The sequence below is a fragment of the Pristis pectinata genome, chromosome 6 (assembly GCF_009764475.1).
Source record: "Pristis pectinata isolate sPriPec2 chromosome 6, sPriPec2.1.pri, whole genome shotgun sequence".
NCBI classification, from domain to species: Eukaryota; Metazoa; Chordata; class Chondrichthyes; order Rhinopristiformes; family Pristidae; genus Pristis; species Pristis pectinata.
In genome coordinates this window covers 87,077,112-87,091,753 of record NC_067410.1, presented here as the reverse complement: position 1 = coordinate 87,091,753, position 14,642 = coordinate 87,077,112, and the positions used below count along the sequence as shown (strand labels likewise).

Genomic DNA, 14,642 nt, shown 5'->3' with positions numbered 1-14,642 from the left:
CAAAGAAGGAATGAAACCAAGGAATGGTGCATGAGACATGACAGCAATATGTAATATATTAATGTGGTTGTCCATGATTTACATTTCTGATAAATTAAAAACAACAATGTCCACTAAAGCACAAATAGTGTAAAAAAGCAACAAACATTTGATAATTTTTGGACGGCATTTTCTGGATTATTACAACAGAAAGTAAAATCCCCACGACTTGATAATGTACATCCCACAGAACTGAAGGACGTGGCCCTGGAAAATGTGGGTACATTGGGGGTCATCTTCCAAAATTCTTTAGACTCTGGAGCAGTTCCTATGGATTGGATGATGGCAGAAGTAGTCCCACTATTTAAAAAAGGAGGAAAAAAAATCACAGACCAGTAAGCCGAGTGTCAGTAGTGGAGAGGATGTCAGAATCTGCAATAACAGAACACTTGGCAAGTGTAAACAGGATTATGAAATGGAAAACATACTTAATACATTTATCTACTGAAGTTTTCCGAGTGAACCAGTGGATATGCATTTGGACTTTAGGAGGCCTTTCATAAAGTCCCACACTAGATGTTAGTGTTCAAGATTAAAGCACATTGGATGGGGTAATAGAGAGGCATGGACTAAGAATTGGTTGGACAGGAAACATGGAATTTTTCTGGGTGGCAGCAAATTGTGGAGCGCAGTAGGGATCAGTGCTTGAACCCCAGACACATTATGTATGAATGATTGGATGAGGGAACTAAATGTAACTTCTCAAGGTCTGGAGATGACACAGAGAGGTGGGGGATGTGACCTGTAAAGACAATGCAAAGAGGATCCAATGTAGACAAGTTGGGTGAGTGGGCAAATACATGGCAGTTGCAGTTTAATGTGGATAAATATGATGTTACCCGCTTTGGTTATAAAAAAGGTTTTTATCTGAATGATGACAGATTTCAAAAAGGGAAGTTGCTACAAGACCTGGGTGTCCTTATGCACCAGTCTCTGAAAATAAGTGTTTGAATTGACGCCATGACCAAGAAAGCTCACCGGTGCCTCTACTTCCTCAGGGGACTAAAGAAATTTGGCATGTCCCCCTTGACCCTCACCAATCTTTACTGATGCACCATAGAACGCATTCTATTTGGATGCATCACAGCTTTGGTATGGCAACTGCTCTGCCCATGATTGCCAGAAATTGCAGACAGTAGTGGACACAGCCCAGCACATCATGGAAACCAGCCTCCCCTCCATGGACTCTGTTTACACTTTTCGCTACCTCAGTAAAGCAGTCAGCATAATCAAAGGCCCCACCCACCCCGGACATTCTCTCTTCTCCTCTGTACCATCGGGCAGGAGATACAAAAGCCCGAAAGCACGTACCACCAGGCTCAAGGACAGCTTCTATCCTGTTGTTATAAGACTATTGAATGGTTCACTAGTATGATGGACTCTTGACTCACAATCTACCTCATTGTGACCTTACACCTTACTGTGTACCTGCACTGCATTTTTTCTGTAACTGTAACTCTTTATTCTGCATTCTGTTATTTTACCTTGTACTACCTTAATGCACTGTTGTAATGAATTGATCTGTATGGACAGTATGCAAGACAAGTTTTTCACTGTACCTCAGTACATGTGACAATACTAAACCAATTTACCAAATGCAGCAAGCAGCTAAGAAGGTGAACAGTTTGTTGTCCATCAAAGCAAATGGACCTGAGTACAGGAACAAGGATGTTTTACTGCAGCTGTACAGGGTCCTGGTGAGACCCCATCTGGAGTGGTAGGAAGTGCAGTGGTGGTTTATATTAGAAATGAATACAACACCAGTTAGATCACAGCTTGAACAGTGCAAAAGAGGAAAGATGTACTTACTGGAGCGGGTGCAGAACAGTTTCTGAGAATGTGCCAAGACTGATAAATATTAGCTATGAGTAGCAGCTATGTTTAGGCAGAGGTTACTTTCATTGGAATAGAGGAGGGTAAGGGAAACTTAAAAGAAGCGTATAAAATTATGAGGAGCTTAGATAGGAACTTCCTATTTACTCTATTTCCTTTTGCAGAGGCATCAACAACTAGGGGGCTTAGATTTAAAACAACTAGATGGGAGATGGGGAAACTTTTTTTCACCCATAGCAAGGTAGAAATTGGAAGAGAAAGATAGGTGGAGGTACATTTACACAGCCTAGATGTGTACTTAAAGAATTTAGACCTGCTTGGCTTTGGACTGCATTCTGGAAGGCAGGATTAGGCATCATTTTTGACTTCATGGACAAGATGAACTGAATGTCCTCCTCTATCGTATATTTTCTATAATTCTAACTCCTTTTTACTCCTACTAGTCATTTCCATTATGCCACAAGACTGGAAAAGATTAATGTCCAGTCGCCTATCCTTTTGAAATTTTCTGTATGGTGATTGATGGCTGTCCACATTATCTGGTGCCTCCCCAAAATGATTTCAGTGGTGCCGTCAGTATTAAGGAGGGAAACACGGTACACACAAGAAACACCAATAAAACACCACTAAACGGATTACCTGCCTGTTATGTGGATTGAGGAATCCTTGCCAGAACATGAGGGAGTAACTCAACTGAGCTAACCTTCGGTTAAATGTCCCATCCAGTGGATGCCAGAGTGCAGCTCTCCCTCCTTTGAGTGTTAGCGGTGGTTTCTGTGTTTAAATGGGATTGGGACGCGCGACTTTCTGCTTCAGTGCTGCCCAGTGAGGGAGCCGACTGACCCCCCGGCGCTCCTCCGGCAGGCCGCGCCTCCCCTCCTTTGACAACCGAGAGCTTCGACTGCAGCTGCAGAGGGAGGGAGGAGCCCCCCGACCTGGCGGGACGACATCGGCGGCCTGGCACCAACCGAACTTTCCAGCGCTCCCCAGTTTGAAAGTTAAACAAACGGGCGCTTTGCGCGCGCGCGAGTCCGACCCCCGCGCGGGCGCGTGCCCGCGAGCGAGGCGCGCCCCCCCCCCGCCCGCTCGCCCACGTCCCCGAGCCGTCAACAGCCGCCTGGCAGAGCTGGACCCAGCTGCGGTGTGTCTGGCCTGGCGTGGCCCGGCGGGAAGGCTGTTCGCCGCACAGGAGTGAGGGGAGGCGGCCGCGGTGCGATGGAGCACTGCACAAAGCGCAGGCTCACCAACGTCGCCATCGGCTTACTCTTTCTCTTCAGCGGCATCGAGTATGGTAAGAACCCCGGGTGGTGTGGAGAGGGCACCGCCTGTATAGGATCTAACACCTTCCCCCCACCCCCGGCCATGGCTGGCTCAGGTGCCACCACCCCGACCCGCCCCCCATCCCCTGATTCATCCCTTGCCTTCGCAACAGTGCGATTTACTGCGCTCGGACGTTCAATTCTGGCCGCTTGAGGCCAGCGTGGACAAGATAAGCTGAAGCAACAGGCGAGGAATGAAATTGACCTGCACAGGACACCGTGTCATGGTTCATGACTTGACCTATGCCGAGCTCTGGGTTGAGCAATCCCTGTGTCTCCTCCTAGAGATTAATTCAAATTTTGCTTTAATTAGTTGAAGGGAATGGTTTTCACGGCTACGTTCCGTTTGAGACTCCCAGACTTTACTGGATCCTAAACTCCACTGACTTAACCTGGTGTCAGATCAAATTTCCAACCTGCATATTTGCTACGTTAATAAAGACAATGGGGCGAGTTTAAACATGCTTAGAAGGAAAAAAATAAACGTACAGCAGTTCAGGTTTTGAATTAATTTACAATTCTGTATCTTCCATATGATGTAATAGCACTTTTATTCGATTGCAAACGTTTTCGAGGACTTTCTTTTGCAACCCCTGGGGAGTGCATATTAGTTAATAGTAAGTCCAGCTGTTCAACTATTATTGTCAGAGTGAGAAATGAAGCTTCGTTTGGGAAAGGCTGGATATAGGAGTCATGTTTGGACAAGGAGTGCCGCCAGAGAGAAGAGCTTAACTTCTAAAAAAATTGCCGGACTACAGGATTAAATGTCAGGATCAGTAATGTGCGGGAAAAGCATATAGTGCATTATTATTCGTAAATCGGTAGGAATGCAGCTGAGAAAGAATGAACACCGAATTGTTGAAATCTTCAAACCAAATGCCTATACTCAGGAGCGCCCAGTGATATGTATGGTATACATAGTGGGGCAATTATTTGCTGTATTAAGCTTTTAATTAAATATAAATGCATTTTAATCAGCGTATAGTATAAATATAAATGTATTTTAATCAGCGTATAGTATGAACTATGACTTATTTTATTCTCAATTTTAAACCCATCTCCACTTAGAACCCCCTTTAAAAGATTGGTGCTGAGCAAAAATAAGACCATATTTTAGTGTGTTTTTGAAAATGTTATAGAGAATGTATGGACATTTATATTTTTGCATTTATGAATAAACTAGTCCATTCAGAGACTCTTACAGGTTTATGGCTTTAATGTCACTTCTATCTGAGATAAACATTTGGTTGCAGTATATCCAGTTTCCTCATGAGGGAAACTGACCTCGTAATGTAGAGAACAAAGTCACTGGAGAGGAAACAACATTTTTAGCAACAAACCAATCTTGAGAAAATTAATTTAATATGTTCATTTATATTCATTGTTTCTTTAGTTATAGTGCAGCATTATTTTACTATATTGCTCTCACAAATCCAATTTTTGTCATTGTAATATTACAGGATCTTAATCAACTGTGTTGTAATGTGATGTAGAGTTTGACTGTCAAAAGGACTTATTTTGTGACTGATGTAATTTCATGAAAAGTTCTTTCTTAGTTGGAATGACCTATACCAACAGGAATGTTTAAACAATTTTGGTAATAATCAGAGAGCATTGATTTACAGTAAAAAAAAGCAAATTGCTAGAGGAACTCAGCAGGTCAGGTAGCATCTGTGGAAGGAAATGGACAGTCAACATTTCAGGTTGAAACCCTTCATCTGAGTCCATCAGCCTAACCTGCTGAGTTCCTCCAGCAGTTTGTTTTTTGCTCCACATTCCAGCATATGGAGTCTTTTGCGTCTTGACTTACAGTAATGGAGTAAATTAAAGTCTTATTAAGGATATTTTGGACTGTTTACTGGTGCTTTGAGCTTAAATCTTACAACTTTCTTGTTTCATAATTGGACAGAACTGGGTGGTGGGAGGGGTTCTGAGATTCAACAGTAGCTGTGAGGTTCCTTTTGATTGAACAGTACAGTGGAGAGCGATCCTGAAGCAGAACCGATTGGCATAACTGGGTGAATTCAAAAGCCCATTTGTTGGGTCTCGAAGTAGTAATGCTTTGTATTCCAGAGATGGCTTATATTTTTCTGTTTATCTCTCGTAGGCAGTGAATCTGATATTTCATGATTCTTTCCTGTGTTCTTAGTGTAGAATTTTGCAAACCCAGAAAAAGATTGAGAAAATTGGACAGAAAGTGTTATACATGCAATTACATTTTTTTATGCTGTTACAGACTAGGTTACTATTGGTGAATGTCCCTTTAAGATAGAGCATAGTGGTGTGTGTGTGTGTGTGTGTGTGTGTGTGTGTGTGTGTGTGTGTGTGTGTGTGCGCGCGTGGCGTGCTTATGTCAACAGAAGATAAAGGACGGAATGACGTTGTTGAAGAAGTCAGTCAGGAGAGAGAGAGAGAGGGAGAAGAGAGAGAGACACCAGCCTGCTAGTTTTCTCTATCGATAGATGAGAAACAATAACTGTGTCTGTTACTACAATCCACGTATGGAAATTGGGAGTAATCCGGTGGAGTTCACTTTATTGCTGACCTGTAGAGGGAAACAGGTATTTGTGTGGACAACCACGATTTGGATGCTTTTCGGGGTGAGGAAGTCACTACCGAGTAGACACAGGTGTCGTTTGGGTTCCATCGTGGAACATTTGGATTTCGTAATTATTCTCTATGTTCTCTCTACATCTACGTTTTATCTTCAGACAACGGTGGTTGTTGAAGAAGCCTTTGCTCATGTTTCACCTTATGGCTTGCTGAACTGAACTTTAATAACCATTCCTGGACTTGGAGTTTGGGACTTCGCCACACACACACACGAGTTTAGTTTTGGGGTTAATGTTCAAGGTTTAACATTTTTACTTCTAACATTCTAACATTTTTACTTTTATTTTTCTTATTATCATAAGTAGTTATTAATAAAGTAGTTTTTAACACTTATCACATGACTCGGAGAGTTTCTTTTGTTGCTGGTTCGTAACAATGCCTATCAGTTAATGGCTCATTTAAGGCTCTGATCCCAATCAGCAATTTCACAGGCTGAAAACAGGTGCAAAGTTAAGCTTAGAACTATTAACACAGTACAAAACAGTAACTTTTATCCCTGTTATTGCAAGTAGTTAATAATGTACAGATCTACTCTACTTTTTCCATTTCTTTGTTTGTATCTTTATGGTGCATTAAAAAGTGAAATAAATCTAATTATGTGATCTTAATATCAGTTGGCTAATGTGCATGAAGAATGATTTAAACTTTATTTTTTTATATTAGAGGAATATGCAGCCAGTTGTGATTTTTCGCACACGTCAGATTGTGAATGCCAGTTTTTCTGTTTATTGTACTTGCATCTTTGCATTTTTGATATGCTAATAAGGTCGAGAAGTAATCTGAGTATAAATACATACTTAAAAATTGATGCATATCCAATGTAACTTTCCAATTAAGTCCTCAGAAAATTCTGCTGTAGGAAAGATGGGCAGCTTTAAGATTTAGATTTTTTTGTGTAAAAATGTCAAGTGAGTTTGTTTTAGTTTGATAGATTCATTAAACATTTTAGGAAGGATGTATCAGGCCAGTTAGGCAGAAGATAGATTGTTAACTTCACCCCTTCCTTTAGCTTTCTCATTTGAGCAGTTGATCCTTGATGGATTTTGTATATCGTAATGTTGACAGGCTTTTAGTGCATTGCCAAGTGGGCATTTTTCAAGTCTCAATTATTAAGTGTTGGTGGGTTATTTGATTGTTGAATCTGATGCTGTCCCCTTCTCGCATCCACTGCTAATCACTATAGTACCAGAGAATACTGAATAGCAATCATGATTGTGTATGGCATGCTTGCCTTTATTAGTCGAGGCATTTTCAAGAATCAAGAAGTTATGTTGCAGCTTAATAAAACTCTGGTTAGGCTGCATCTGGAGTTTTGCATTCAATTCTGGTTGCCCCATTATAGGATGTAAAGGCTTTGGAGAGTGTGCAGAAGGGGTTTGCTGGATTAGAGGGCATGTGCTATAAGGAGAGGTTTGACAAACTTGGGTTGTTTTCTCGGGAGTAGCAGAGGCCCAGGGGAGACCTGATAGAAGTTTATAAAGTTATGGGAGGCATAGCTAGAGTAGACAGCCTGTATCATTCTCCCAGGGTCGAAATGTCTAATACTAGAGGGCTTGCATTTAAGATGAGAGGGGGAAAGTTCAAAGAAGATGCGTGGGGCAAGTTTTTTACACAGAGGGTGATAGATGCCTGAAATGCACTGCCAGGGGTAGTGGTGATGGCAGATATGATAGAAGTATTTAAGAGGCTCTTAGATAGGGACATGAATATGCTGAGAATGGAGGGATGTGGACCATGTGCAGGCAGAAGGGATTAGTTTAGTAAGGCATCATTAGCTTAATTAGTTTGGCATAACATCGTGGGCCGAAGGGCCTGTTCCTGTGCTGTACTGTTTTATGTCCTATGGTTGAAAGTTTTGCTTATTTTGTTTCCTATTGATGTCAGATGACTTTGCAAAGATTAAACATTACCTTAGCTACCTCCATGGTTTTCCTTGCTGTACCACAGAATGAATTATATTTAGTGACTGAACCATTGATGCAATCACTGAAAGGTGCAGTTGTGAGTCATTTTCCAAAGGGAGGAGCTGTGATCATGGCATAAGATCTGTGTAACCACATTGATATTAGAGTGTGGAGTTTGCTTAATCTTAGAGTAAACAAAAAACTAGCGCAAGTCATAGAGAAGTGAAATACTGCAGTTGCTAAAAATCAGAAATAAAAACAGAAAATTCAGGAAATACTTACCAAGTTAGTATAAATAGAGCGAGAATCAGGTTTAATGGCATGGAGTTTGCAGTCAACAATGAAGTGGTCTTGATTGTCATTAATTTCTGAAAGAAGTTTAGACATAATGCCCTGTAGAAATGTGCTGTCTAGAAATGGCAAAGCCTTTAATCTGACAGTGCCATGCACAATACAATGGGATTTAATTGGGGTAGGGGGAGGAACTTGATAGGGACTTCTGCCATGTATTGGGATTATGTCGATTGTAGTATCATGCTCCATCCACAAAGAGAGAAATAAACTGACACACAGCTAAGGTAGGATCCCATGCGTAGCTCGCTGATAAATATCTGTTTCTGATAGTAATTACATAATAAAACAAAAGCAGCTGAAAGATTTTAAATACTCTCAGACAGCTTTTAAAAAAAGTCTAAATTAGGTTATATAAACTTCCATTGAACTCAAGAGGGGAAATGGTTACTTGGCTCAGTTCCTAATGTAGAGCTTGTTGCACAAGTTCAAGGCAAAGTACCCAAGGTGCCACTCTCAAACTGAACTCCATATTGACATTTCCCTGCCAGATCCAAGCCAGTGTTCCAGGTCACTCACTCATCTTTCATCAAACTGAGTCATTTGGCACTAGACCTGATTCCATAGCCAATTGGAGTGAGGTTTCCTGGGGAAGGGAATTGCAATCTGCCTTATGCAAGTTGGTCAGTTCTAGTTTGCAGATTAACTTGCCTATGATTAACTCATTTATTCACTTAAAAGAAACCACCAAGCTCTAAACTGCTATGAAACATTTCTCCATTATCTAATACTAAGAAAATATTAACTTCTGTAAAATATTTCAAGTTATCTTGTAAGAACGCATCATCAACTGTGGAGAAATCATTAACTCAATTTTTATTGCAGTTTTATATCCCATTACGAACTGATATTGCATGGAAACATGAGTTGTGTTACTGTTTAAAAAAGAGTAAATTGAGATTGAATTTTGATGGTTTCCGCTTGGTTGGTTTTCTACAAATGTTCTTAATTGATTTTATTTTAGTGTTTAATACACCATTGGTTTTCTGCATGCAACTGGCTGGATGCCAGGATAAATCAGTATGAAATCCTTCTATACTTAGGATAGCACTACAGTGTTTTATGCAAATATTAACACATATTTAAGAAACTCCCCAGGCTCCTGATCGTGGTGTTACTTCCCAGTCTTAAGTGATTACATCTTTCAAAGGATTTGGGGCCATTTTCTCCATTAGATATGGTATTATTCTGTGCTATATTGTGTACAGCTTTGATCAAAGATAATCGTCTTAAAAGAATAACTTTTTCTCTCCATAGATACTGCCTGATCTGCTGGGTATTTCAGCATGCCATGTTTTTATTTCAGATTTCAAGCACCTGCAGTTTTTTTTGGATCTTGAAGTTATTTTACTTGTGAAAGAAACACTTTTGCAGAACTAGTATTGGATCTAACCTGAAAACACTGGTGTTACAGTGAGGATGTCTAATGACATTGAATTCTGGCACTTGTTAGAACATAGAACATAGAACAGTACAGCACAATACAGGCCCTTTGGCCCACAATGTTATGCCGACCCTTAAACCTCGCCTGAGACTATCTAACCCCTTCCTCCCACATATCCCTCTATTTTAAATTCCTCCATATGCTTATCTAGTAATCTCTTGAATTTGAACAATGTACCTGCCTCCACCACTGCCCCAGGCAGCGCATTCCATGCCCCAACCACTCTCTGGGTAAAAAACCTTCCTCTGATATCTCCCTTGAACTTCCCACCCATTACTTTAAAGCCATGTCCTCTTGTATTGAGCATTGGTGCCCTGGGAAAGAGGTGCTGGCTGTCCACAATCTATTCCTCTTAATATTTTGTACACCTCCATTATGTCTCCTCTCATCCTCCTCCTCTCCAAAGAGTAAAGCCCTAGCTCCCTTAGTCTCTCCTCATAATGCATACTCTCTAAACCAGGCAGCATCCTGGTAAATCTCCTCTGCACCCTTTCCAACGCTTCCACATCCTTCCTATAATGAAGCGACCAGAACTGGACACAGTACTCCAAGTGTGGTCTAACCAGAGTTTTGTAGAGCTGCATCATTACCTCGCGGCTTTTAAACTCAACCCCATGATTTATGAATGCTAACATCCTATAAGCTGTCTTAACTACCCTATCCACCTGCAAGCCAACTTTCAGGGATCTGTGGATATGAACCCCCAAATCCCTCTGCTCCTCCACACTACCCAGAATCCTGCCATTAACTTTGTACTCTGCCTTGGAGTTTGTCCTTACAAAGTGTACCACCTCACACTTCTCCGGATTGAACTCCATCTGCCATTTCTCAGCCAGCTCTGCATCTTATCAATGTCCCTCTGCAATCTTCGACAATCCTCCACACTATCCACAACACCACCAACCTTTGTTGTTGATGTACCAATCCTCAGATTTTGTTTCATCTCATTATTTTCTATAGATGATTTCCATAGTGTTATTTCTGAGTTTAAGAGGAAGACGTGTCTCCAAGTTGGTACACTGCTTGTTCAATATGCAGAACTGGATAAGAAGAAATTTTCTCCAATTAAAATTGAGAAATGAAGCCATTCAGTTCCCCCATATCTTCGTTTGCATCCCATATTCTGTCTTTTGGCTGTATCTGTCATCGCATTGATAACAGTGAAGCAATGAATGGCCAGGTTTTCAACGGATGCAAAATCCAGAGCATTGACCAAAAACATTCAGCAAGGTTCTGAGTGACAGAAGTTGCAGTAATGTAAAAGTTTAAGGGAAAGCAAGAGTAAGGAATTGTGAACAAAGATAAAATACTGCAGATGCTGGAAATCTGAAACAAAACCAGAAAATGCTAGAAAAAATCTCAGCAGGTCAGGCAGCATCTGTGGAATGAGTAACAGTTGTTTTTGTAATGATGTAGAGCAGCTGCTTTTGTAATGATGTAGAACCAACCCTCTACATGTGTTGCTCAATGGTTTTTGAAGGGCTTTCCCAGCTATGAATGCACCTGAAGCATATCTTAAGCATGCCATTGACTTGCTCCATGACACTTCTGGTTGTCATAGCTTTGTTTGTACCATTCCTGGGTGTCATTGACTGAGTTCCTTACAGGTGTCATTAGTCTTGTCTTAAATGAATACTCCTTGTTTTTGAGCCATCAGTCTGTTTTAAGGTATAATGTGAGTGGCACACAATGGAGGGTTTATGACAGCTGTCAGGAAATGTTTGCATATTAGGCATTTCCTTGCAGCTGCTGCAAACCTTTTGTCAATTAGTATGTTTGCAGATGACAGGAAAATTGGTAGAGTTGCAGATAGCGAGAAAGGTTGTCAAAGGATACAACAGGATAAAGATCAGTTGGAAATTTGGGCAGAGAAATGGCAGAATGGAGTTTAATCCGGAGAAGTGTGAGTTGTTGCATTTTGGAAGATCAAATGCAAGAGGAAAGTATACAGTAAATGGCAGGACCCCTTAGGAGCATTGATATACAGAAGGATGTTGGGGTGTAGTGGCAATACAAGTAGATAGGGTGGTAAAGCCTGGTAAGCCCTGCATGCTTGCCTGTATCGGGGCATTGAGTATAAAAGTTGAGAGTCATGTTGCAATTGTATAAAACTTTGGTTATGCCATATTTGAAGTATTATCTACAATTCTGGTTGCCACACTTCAGGAAAGATATGGTGGCTTTGGAGAGGGTGCAGAAGTGGTTCAATAGGATGTTGCCAGGATTGGAGTGTATTAGCTAAAGGAGAGATTGGCTAAACTTGGATTGTTTTCTCTGGAATATCGAAGACTGAGGGGCAACCTGATTGAAGTATGTAAAACTATGAGAGTCATGGATAGGATACATCATTAGACTTTTTCCTAGGATGGAAGTAACAAATACTAAAGGGCAGAGGTTTCAAGCAAGAAGGGGAAAGTTTAAAGGAGATTTCTGAGGTAAATTTTTAACACAGAGTGGTAAGTGCCTGGAATGTGCTGCCGGGGAGGTGGCAGAAACAGATATGATAGCAACGTTTAGAGACATTTAGATCAACACATGAACAGGCAGGGAATAGAGGCATATGGTTCATGTGCAGGCAGATGGGATTAGTTTACTTTGGCATCCTGGTTGGTGCAGACAAGGGCTGAAGACCCTGTTACTATGTTCATCAGCAGAAATATTTTCTTGTGATTGGAAACTAGCTGCATGTTGATGGATTGGAAGTTCTTGGGTTTGATTGGCATCGAGTCATAGGGAGGTAGAGCATAGAAACAGGACTTTTTGCCCACAGAGTACATGCTGACCATCAATTGCCCATCCATTCATGGGCGATCTGGCGATGTCGCATGCTTGCAATGGATTACATGTTGTGACTGTGGTGAAGTTACAAACCTGGGGGCCTGCTCATTCTGACTGCTTCATTACAAGTAAAGGTGATCTAATTGCTCACTCTGCCAAACCAGCCAACTATTACCTTTCTTCTGCATTTATTTGCTTCCTCTCTGGCAGACCTCAGGAAATGATGGTTAATTACTACCATGTGGGTGACAGAAGAATCAGCAGTGAGGGATGGGGAAATTGATAGGAGGAAAAGAATAGTTTTCCAGGAGATAAGAGGAGGATGGGAGTGCTGGGATTGCTCTGCTGGGAATTAAAGTGTGAAAATCAGAAAAAAACTGCAGATGCTGGAAGTCTAAACTGAAACATCAAATGCTGAAAATCCTCAGCCAGTCAGGCTGCATCTGTGGGAAGAAAAACAAGAGTTAATGTTTCAGGCTGAAGACCCTTCTTCAGAACAGGGAAGGAAACTAAAGAAGCTCATATAAACTTCTTTTTTGCTCCCATTCTCTCATTGACCTGATAACCTTGTTTACACCTTATCCCTGTGGTCACCCCAGTTTACCCTATCAGAGACATCCCCACTCCCCCACTATCCCTGCAGTTTAACAAGCTTCTTTTGACTCCTTTTGTCTTTTTCCGTTCTGACTTTGGCCTGAAGTGTTAACTCTGTTTCTCTCCCCACAGTTGAGGCCTGACCTGCTGAGCATTACCAGCATTTTCTGTTTTTATTTTGTTTTGCTGGGAGTCACCCACATGGTAGTTTCAATGGGCTAAAGGGCCTCATTCTATGCTGTAATGTTGACATAGAGTCATAGAGTTATGCAGCACAGAAACAGGCCCTTCCTTCATTTCAGTTGTGATAAGCTATCAGTTACCATAATTCTTCACAGCTATTGTCCTCCAGTGAAATTCATGGAGTTAGTGAAATCACCCTATGGTAGGTCTACAGAAATTTTTTATGGATTCCCTGCGATAAGTGGTGGGGAAGTGCCAGAATTTTGTGTATTGCTGCCGGACTCCGTGAGTTGAAGCACAGTCATGAAGATTACCACAAACTGTTGTCAGTGAATGAAACTTCAGCATTTGTGTGTGGAAATCCTAAACTTCTGGCACTCGAGGAGGCCAACGTTAAAGCAATGTTGTAGGAACAGCTAGTACATTTTGACAGTCAGGAATGTTACTATGTTCCCTGACTGATATTTTTAAAATGCATATGTATTGATCTTGTATTGTTCATGGAATGCAACCTGCAACAAATAATCATTTTTCCAAAGGATTGTCTTGTTTTTGTCATTTTACTGTCCTACACTAATATCAATTATCAAAGTTATAGGTTTACCACAGTATACCTTTTAGTGATTTCATAAAAAACATTTTGCATTCGTTTAAAAAAAATACAATTTTCAAATAGCTTTATAATCAATTTTATCAGATGGCTAACACCAAATTGTTTTTATAATATGCCTTCATATTGAAAATCTTGTGAAAAATGGAGACAGCCAGTACCATACAGTAGAAAGCTAAGCAGACATAATAATCTGTAGTTATTGCAGTGTTTTGTATGGAATATAGTATAACGGCAAGCTGCTACCCATTCATCAAAATGGAGCACAAAATGTTAAGTTATTGAACCACAGGAAGAAGAATGATTACTATGGCATTCTGAATTTAAACTGTGTGCCTTTGCAAAAAAATTAATTACATATTATAAATGTCACATATTCCAGAGTGGCTTCTGAGCTATTTTGCCAATCCCATGTGTATATTTGAAATCCATCCTAATAAGCTTGCATAATCAATACAGTTGTTGTGTTGCAAATGAATAAACAAGCAATATTTCTGACGGACATAATAGTTATTATTTTGAAGGTTCTGAAGTTGAAAAGCTGCTTTTCTTATAGTATTTCCTTTAACAATCAATGCAATAAAGCCGTTTGCTGATTTAACGGTTGCAAAAGCATTACCTTGTTATATAACAGTTTTCTACTCAATTTGAAAATTGGTAAACTATTTTTTAAACTAATCAAGTGACCACTTCAATGCACTTGTATAATGCTTATGTGTGAGTTGAGGTAGATGGGAGAGTGGGAATTGAAACTTGTGTAATGGTAATGGAGTTTGGCTTTGACCTTGAAAGTACGTATTATCCTGAGACTGCCTCCATTCTGATACTAATTTACTTTTAGAGAAAAGCTATTATAAAATATTTAGATATTATAATGGAATTATCTGGATCACTTGAAAATATCATGAGTGATCAAATGCACAGAATAAAACTGAAAGATTTTTTTGTAAATCTATTATTCTTCACCTCCAGAA

The 14,642-nt window shown here is 40.5% G+C and overlaps 1 protein-coding gene across 2 annotated transcripts in view; it reads left to right on the top strand.

Moving 5' to 3' along the window:
• Positions 1–2,539: 2,539 nt before the first annotated feature.
• LOC127571985 (major facilitator superfamily domain-containing protein 8-like) overlaps positions 2,540–14,642 on the top strand; it is a 56,651-nt gene continuing 44,548 nt past the window's right edge. The window contains exon 1 of one of the 2 annotated variants that reach the window (XR_007956543.1): positions 2,540–3,163. Coding sequence is in view for 1 of the 2 variants with exons in the window: in XM_052018778.1 (XP_051874738.1) it covers positions 3,088–3,163 (76 nt within the window). In the remaining variant the exon portion in view is untranslated. The remainder of the gene's footprint in view (positions 3,164–14,642) is intronic. The other variant, XM_052018778.1, reaches the window with a different exon arrangement.